Source organism: Helianthus annuus, chromosome 10 (assembly GCF_002127325.2).
Source record: "Helianthus annuus cultivar XRQ/B chromosome 10, HanXRQr2.0-SUNRISE, whole genome shotgun sequence".
Taxonomy (NCBI): domain Eukaryota; kingdom Viridiplantae; phylum Streptophyta; class Magnoliopsida; order Asterales; family Asteraceae; genus Helianthus; species Helianthus annuus.
This window is the reverse complement of record NC_035442.2, coordinates 1,846,896-1,855,000: the sequence shown is the minus strand read 5'-3', so window position 1 is coordinate 1,855,000 and position 8,105 is coordinate 1,846,896. Positions and strand designations below refer to the sequence as shown.

Below are 8,105 nucleotides of genomic sequence, written 5' to 3'. Positions count from 1 at the left end.
TGGACTATTACATGCGCCACCGGTTAGCGAAAGCCCGAAACCAAGATTTTGGCTAGAATCACAGAAGCTATGGTACATAGTTGGTCCTTCCATCTTCAGCCGTGTCGCCACCTTTACGATGAACGTGGTCACCCAAGCGTTCGCTGGCCACCTAGGCGACGTTGAACTCGCCGCTATCACCATCTCCACTGGCGTCATCGTTGGCTTCAATTTCGGCCTACTTGTACGTAATAAGTTTTTCTTTAAATGAAGGTCTTTCTTTTTTCGCCATTCGGTTTTTAGATTTATTTATTTATTTGTTTATCTTTTAAATTAGTCAGTTAATTTGGTACTTATTTCTTTTAGTTTAATGAATCTTCATTAAACTTGATTAGAAATTACATTGAAATAGAAGGTAAATGGGCAACAAGCAGCAGTGTAGTTTGTTACTCGTCTACCTGCTATCCTTATGTAATTTGCCCTGTGATTGGAATGAAAATTTCAAACCGAACTAAAAAAAGTGAACTTAAAATTTTGTTTGAAATTAGTTTAATCTGGTTTGAAATATAAAACTTAGTCGGAAATTTGAAAAAAGGTGAACTTAAAAGTTGATTTTTGAAATTCAAGCTAAAAAAAAAGTGAACTTAAAATGATTTTTGAAAGTCGAGCTAAAATGTGAATAATAGTTGAACGCTTGGTTTAATGTTCAAAACCGATTATTGGATGCCCATTAAGAGTTTGAGATTTTTACACCTCAAATTAAAAATTAAATTTACATCATCAACTTGTATATTCGGTATTGAATTCAAGAGTTACAAGAAAAGATCATGTGATATGTTGGGTATATATAAAATTTCTAAAAAAAGGAATAGATCATGTGATGGGTTTCGATTTTGGTACACTAAAGAACAAGAAGCTTAGCGAACCATTTTACCAGAAGTTAGTTTATTTTCAATTTCCTTATTAAGACCATGGGGTATGGCGAGGCTTGGGTTGAGGTACTTGTTGACACGTGGAACGGGAGCCCCCACCGCGTGGTTACGTGTCCCCGGGGTATGACGGGGCGCGGGTTGGGCTTGGGTTTGGGTTGGGTGTGGCAGATTGTTAAAAAAAATAATACAAAAAGAGCAAGCCAATAAGAGCAAGCCAGCTAGCATGTCCCCCCGCCCCACGCCCGGCTTGAAAGCCAAGCCCCAAGGGCCACGCCCCAACCCAAGCCCACCCGAGGTGGTGCCTTGGGCGTTTTCCCCCAACCCACGCCCAAACCCCCGCCCCATACCCCATGGCCTAAGATGAACCGTATTTTATGCTTGTTCTGTTAAATGAACAAACATGAAAAAGCTTTTTGTCCGTTCATTTACATTTGTGAAATTCCATAATTTTGTTTTCATGTATACTAGTGAGATTCCCCCGCGCTTCGCGGCGGGAATTCAGTCGGTATCAGCTTGGTTCGTTACGTTACCCGCACTTGTTATAGTAGTCGAAAGAGAAAACATTACATCGATCGAAAACAATAAAAACATATATCGATATCGGAACTGATGTTGTTTAGCTGATAACGGTTCGGTTCGTTTGCATTTTATGTTTATTTTATTTCAACATTGCGATTTTTATTTATAAAACAGATGCCGCTATCGTAACAAACCGAATCGAAACCGATTAGACAACATCTGTACAATACCATATTTATTTTTATTGTTTGAAAACATAATTTAATAAGAAAACAATATAATAATGAAAACCTAAAAAAACAATATCAAACTAATCAACCAAACAACATTGATACCAATGTGCATTCATTTTATAAGAAAAAAATTGTTTAAAATCAATTAAATTAATAAAAAAATAAACATAATAACATAAACTCAGAAAAAAAAAACAATAATAAAAAAATTTGAACCACTGTTCATCGACACTTTCAAATAATATATATATAATAACTAGTGTTATTTCCCAGCACGTTGTGTCAGGAACTCATTTGATACGAATTCGGTTCATTACGGTATAATTACGTTATCCATACTTGGTATAACAACAAAAAACAGAAAAATAAAGTCGTGATATGTCCAAAAGATATTGAGATATCGATCACATCACGCGAAATCAATTTGGTTAGCCATGACACTGGTACATTAGCAACACATTCTATCACTTATGATAAAAAATACTTTATTTTGAACTTCATTTTCAATGTTGTTCGGCTAGGATTAGAACGAAATTTATACCGAAACCGTAAAAGCGAATATTGTGTTTCAGTTTGTCACGAAACAAAAAAAAATAATTCGATTTTAAACAAAACATTTATCAAAACATGAATAAAAAATTAACATGTATAAAGGAAAAGCAAAGAACACTATTGTTTATTTGTTTGGTAAATAAATAAATAATAAACATATGTCTAAACGAAAAGCAGAGAGCACCATTGTTTATCTAGGTAGAAAACTCCATTCTCTAAGGACGATATTGTAATTTCATGCATCAAGCTAAAAAATACTCTTCATCGTAAGTTTTAATTCATATGTATAATAATTTGATTTTGACTTTAGAATTTTCATGAAAACTAACCTTAACTTATGGAATAAATCCAAAAAATCTGAGCATATCACATCAATCATTTTGTACAAATTCTTGTATTGAATCATATTTTTTAAATGAAAATTATATTAGTTTAGCATTTAAATTTTAATAATCTATTTAAAACACTTGCTTTTGAGTAGTAGTTGGCCTTCATAATATATTTAAGAGTAAATTACTTTGTACATGTGTTATAGTGGTTTTAGCAATTAGAGTTTAAAATTAAAAAGTTTAACGCCATGAGTCCTTAACCACTCATTTTATAACGTTTTAAGGCTCCGTGTTTTAGTAATTTTAACCACTTGAGTACAAAATCAAAAGTACAAGTGTTAAAAAAATAGACTCAAAACGTTATAAAATGAGTGGTTAGACACTCAGGGCGTTAAACTTTTTGATTTTGAACTTAAATGGTTAAAAAACTAAAAAATAGGAAGTCAAAAAGTAATTTACTCTATATTTAAAATCACTTGCTTTCGAGTAGTAGTTGGCCTTCTAAAATTGCTGATTGCTTGAAATCGGATAAAAAAGTTGATTATTCAATACTTTCACTTTTGGGGGTTACTTTATTTTTGTGCATCTTATATGTCAACCACATAGAGAACATGTAATAGTTTGGTACTAAAAACAATTCTATGCATTAAAACCTCGACACATTTATGTTATAGCTCGGAATGGCTAGTGCACTCGAGACGTTGTGTGGACAAGCGTTTGGCGCGAAAAGGTACGGCATGCTGGGAATATACATGCAACGGTCGTGGATCGTTCTATTGATATGTTGTATAGTGACATTGCCATTCTACATATATGCCACACCGATCCTAAAGTTCTTAGGTCAATCTGATGAGATTGCTGAGTTATCCGGACTAGCCGCTATTTGGCTAATACCACAACACTTTTCGTTTGCGTTCTTGTTCCCAGTGCAACGATTTTTACAAAGCCAAATCAAGACTCCCGTGTTGGCGTGGGTTTCGTTGGTGATTCTCGCCATACATATCTTGCTTACTTGGCTTTTTATGAATGTGTTTCATTTCGGGATTGTTGGGACGGTGGTTGCTTTGGATATTTCATGGTGGTTGAATTTCGTTTGTTTGTTTTCGTATACCGCTCTTGGAGGGTGTCCTTTGACTTGGAATGGTTTTTCTATGCAAGCGTTTTCGGGGTTGTGGGAGTTCGTGAAACTTTCGGCTGCTTCGGGTGTCATGCTTTGGTATAATTCTTCCCTAATTTACAAACTATACATCGTTAATTCCGAATTGAATTAAAATGGGCTCTAGTTGAAATGAGTCATGTCAGATTGAGTTGACATGCAAACAATCTTTTTGTTCATTGTTAGAATTAGTTAATTTGATTGTTATCATAAGGTATAACTATAAATATTTTGATTTGACCCATTTGACTAGCTTAACTTAAATATAAGTAAAATCGACCCATTTATAAGTAAATTGTTTTAATGTATATCTGTATTCATTGATCGCGTGTTATTTTTATGTAGTTTGGAGAATTGGTACTATCGAGTATTGATACTAATGACTGCATTTCTAAAGAATGCCACCATTGCTGTGGATGCGATATCGATTTGGTATTTCTTTGTTATCTAATTAAAATTACTTTAATTAATTAACATATATTTAAAATATATGATTATTGATTAAGAGACTAAATACCCTTTTCATTGTTTTGGAAAACGTATGCAGTATGAACATCAATGGTTGGGAAATGATGATTCCTCTTGCCTTTTTCGCGGGCATCGGGTATGGTTTTTTTTTTTTTTTTTTTTTTTTTTTTTTTTTTTTTTTTTTTTTTGCAGCAAGGATGCTTGATTTCTACATATTGTGTGCGCGCTACGAGCAAAACTATAACTTGTTGTTTTTGTGTGTTTACAGAGTAAGAGTGTCGAATGAGCTTGGTGCTGGTAATGGGAATGGGGCGAAATATGCAACATTTGTGGCTATATTGCATTCAACTGTCATCGGGCTAGTATTTTGTGTATTAATAGTTGTATTTCATAACAAGTTCGCTCTAATATTCTCATCGAGCACGGTTGTTCTTGATGCGGTTGATAACATGGCATGGCTCTTAGCTGCCACTATCCTTCTTAACAGCATTCAACCGGTCATCTCTGGTAAGGACTTAAAAAACCACCATATATATCGTGACACCAGAACTGGACATTTTATTTAGAAATGTGGGTCGGTTTTGGTTAATTTCATGGTTAGAGTAAAAAAGGGTTAACATGACATCCGGAAATTATAACATGGTGACACGGTAAATAATAAGGGTCTAGGGGATTGTTGACGCTTTGAGGGGTCAAATTTTTTACTAGTTGGGAATTATATGTTGTCACTCTCTTATAGTTTGGCCCTCTTACTACTTGTTACAGGAGTAGCAGTAGGTTCGGGATGGCAATCATGGGTTGCGTATATTAATTTGGGCTCGTACTACTTGGTTGGACTACCTGTTGGAATCGTATTGGGCTTGATTTTGCACCTCGGTGTTGAGGTATGAATCTTATTTTCTTTTCTCTTATAAAACTATAATATTTTGTTCGATATTAACCCATTATTATTTTATGAATCTTATTTTCTCTTTCTCTTATAAAACTATAATATTTTGTTCGATTTATGCATCTTATTTTCTCTTTCTCTTATAAAACTATAATATTTTGTTCGATATGAACCTACTATTATTTATCAAAATTGCTTATACTCACAAGATTATTATTCAATTTCATACACTTTATTCCATGGTACACAAGCTTTTAATACATGATAATTATTTTAGTTATATTTCCTTATAGTATTTGTAAAAGTATAAAATGACCCTTATAGTTTACTTTTTATTTTATTCGACCGTATACTTTATAAATTTATTTAATTATCATTGTTATAATAATATTATTATTATTATTATTATTATTATTATTATTATTATTATTATTATTCGAACCCGCTTCAATAACGTTTTTACAGTTACCACTTATTCTTTTTTAAGATAATGTTTTATAGTCTAAATTTTGCGAGCTAGCACGCCACAATGTGTGTGAGTGGTCAACGTTTTTACGTCTCTTTTTTGTTCAGTTAAATGGACGCGCCAAACCCACTGATCCTCAAAACAAGTTAATAAAAATAATTTGCAGTATTTTTAAAGCATTTTTTGCATTCATCTAATTTAATGGTAATTGTTTCGATTCTAAACTAGTTATTGACTTGCATAATGTTACTTTTTAGTTTTTGTTAAATAAATGCTTATTCATATATATTTTGTAAATTTAAAATAAGTTAAATTAATGCTGTGGAATATTGATAAATAGGGAATATGGGGAGGAATGATTTTTGGTGGAACTGCGTTACAAACGATCATATTAGGGATAATGACCATTCGTTGTGATTGGGAAAATGAGGTAATGTTCAACTTTTTATGATTATTATATTACTTATACGAATTATATTAATTCATATGAAATTCACTATATTAGTTGATGACACAATTATCATTTATTTTTCGTTTGCAGGCTCAAAAGGCAGTCGCAAAATATTCAAATCTAAAATAATTTGTGATGCGGGATATAAAGATGTAACAACATTTACTATTCTTTTTTTAATAACATAATCAAAATAATCATCTAACCCTGCCCAAATGACCTTTTGTGCAAATGTAGGATTTGATTTGTACCAAGTTTAACAATTTCGAAAATCTTTTAATTGACATAAAATTATAGTTTTTTTTTTTTTTTTTGTAAACGGATTCTGCGAAATGTTACACATCTTCTGAGGTGAATGTTATAAGTGGTATTCAATACCCCATAAGGAGTTAGGACTACAATATATATAGACTCTATAGATACACATTGGCTACCTAGAGAATACATAAATTACAATGATATAACATCAGTTAATTTAATCTAACATCCCACCGCAAGCTGAACGGTGGAGGACCAATGTGAAGCGTTTGACGAAAGGTGACAAACTAATGAGAAGGAAGACTTTTCGTGAAGATGTCCGCAACCTGAAGCTTGGTTGGCACAAATTTGGTGACAAGTTTCCCGGCAGTAACAAGCTCACGTAAAAAATGATAATCAAGATCAATATGTTTAGCCCGCTTGTGAGAAACAGGATTTTGCGTGAGAAAAATAGCACTTTGATTATCACAAAGAATAGTGGGCTTGTCAAGAGGTAATGCATGAAGTTCTTGAAGAAGATGCGTCAACCAAACAATTTCAGCAGCCGTGTTTGCTATGGCACGATACTCAGATTCACAACTTGATCTAGCAACAGTTGGTTGGTTCTTAGCACTCCAAGATATAAGATTTCCCCCAAAAAATATAGAATAACCATAAGTGGAGCGACGTGTTTCCAAACAACGAGCCTAATCAGCATCTGAATAACCCACCAAAGCGGTACGAGTTGGTCTAGTGTAGTGAAGTCCATATGCAACCGTTCCTTTTAAGTACCTGAGAATGCGTTTGACTTCTTGATAATGATCAACGGTCGGAGACTCTAAGAATTAACTGACTTGATTTACTGCATACGATATGTCAGGTCTCGTAATTGTCAAGTACTGCAAAGCACCAACAATCGAACGATAATGAGTAACATCTGGATATGGATCACCTACAAAAACAAAAGAAACATTAGTGCTTAAAGGAATTGGGGCAGGTTTCGCCTCCAACATTTTTGCTCGAGCAAGAATATCTTTAGTGTATTTGGACTGATTCAAGAATAAGCCACTCGTCGTGTAAGTAACCTCCAGTCCTAGAAAATAATTAAGTTTCCCCAGATCTTTTATGGCAAATTCAGTGTTGAGGCAGGAGATAAAAGTTTGAAGAGCAGTAGATTGATTCCCAGTCAGGATGAGATCATCCACATAAACAAGAAGATACATGACACAAGAATTTTGGTTGAACACAAATAGAGAAGGATCCGAACGACTGCACACGAAACCGTAAGTAGGTAAGAACACACTCAAACGATGAAACCAAGCACGAGGAGCTTGCTTTAGCCCATAAATAGCTTTGTTCAATTGCATACATAAGATGGAAAACAAGCATCAACAAAGCCTTTTGGTTGTTCCATATAAACGTTCTCAGTGAGATGGCCATGAAGAAATGCGTTATTAACGTCTAATTGATGCAAAGGCCAGCCGTTAATAACCGCAATAGCCAAAACTGTGCGAACTGTGGCAGCTTTGACAACCGGATTGAATGTGTGAAAATAATCAAGACCAGGGACCTGAGTAAAACCCTAAGCAACAAGGCGAGCCTTGTGTCGTTCAACCAAACCCATCCGAGTGAAACTTAGTCCGAAAAATCCATTTGGATCCTACCACAATGGCATGCACAGGTCACGGCACAAGTGTCCATGTTTTATTTGTGAGTAAAGCATCAAATTCAACATGCATGGCATTAACCCATTTCGCATCTTTGGAAGCGGAGTGGAAGGTCATTGGATCGGTGGAGGCAAAAAGAGCACGATGAAGCGGAAGATGAGTGGTGTGAGTAAGGTCAAGTTGATGACGTGGTTTAAATATGCCGGCTTTTGCTCGAGTAATCATAG

The 8,105-nt window shown here is 34.4% G+C and overlaps 2 protein-coding genes across 2 annotated transcripts in view; one reads left to right on the top strand and one right to left on the bottom strand.

The window, feature by feature from the left end:
* The window catches only part of LOC110883783 (protein DETOXIFICATION 27), a 6,456-nt gene extending 178 nt beyond the window's left edge, over window positions 1-6,278 (top strand). Inside the window, exons 1-8 of the mRNA XM_022131431.2 lie at window positions 1-223; window positions 3,219-3,760; window positions 4,046-4,132; window positions 4,248-4,304; window positions 4,437-4,675; window positions 4,934-5,052; window positions 5,864-5,953; window positions 6,065-6,278. The exon at window positions 1-223 is cut by the window's left edge and continues 178 nt beyond it. Coding sequence (XP_021987123.1) covers window positions 1-223; window positions 3,219-3,760; window positions 4,046-4,132; window positions 4,248-4,304; window positions 4,437-4,675; window positions 4,934-5,052; window positions 5,864-5,953; window positions 6,065-6,103 — 1,396 coding nt within the window. The 3' untranslated portion in view covers window positions 6,104-6,278. The remainder of the gene's footprint in view (window positions 224-3,218; window positions 3,761-4,045; window positions 4,133-4,247; window positions 4,305-4,436; window positions 4,676-4,933; window positions 5,053-5,863; window positions 5,954-6,064) is intronic.
* Window positions 6,279-6,519: 241 nt separating this feature from the next.
* Window positions 6,520-7,651, bottom strand: LOC110887061 (uncharacterized mitochondrial protein AtMg00810-like). Its single transcript, XM_022134967.2, has 3 exons — window positions 7,581-7,651; window positions 7,066-7,480; window positions 6,520-6,918 (listed from the first exon to the last, which is right to left on the bottom strand). The coding sequence occupies exons 1-3, from the start codon at window positions 7,649-7,651 to the stop codon at window positions 6,520-6,522; spliced, it is 885 nt and encodes a 294-aa protein (XP_021990659.2).
* Between the last annotated feature and the right edge of the window lie 454 nt (window positions 7,652-8,105).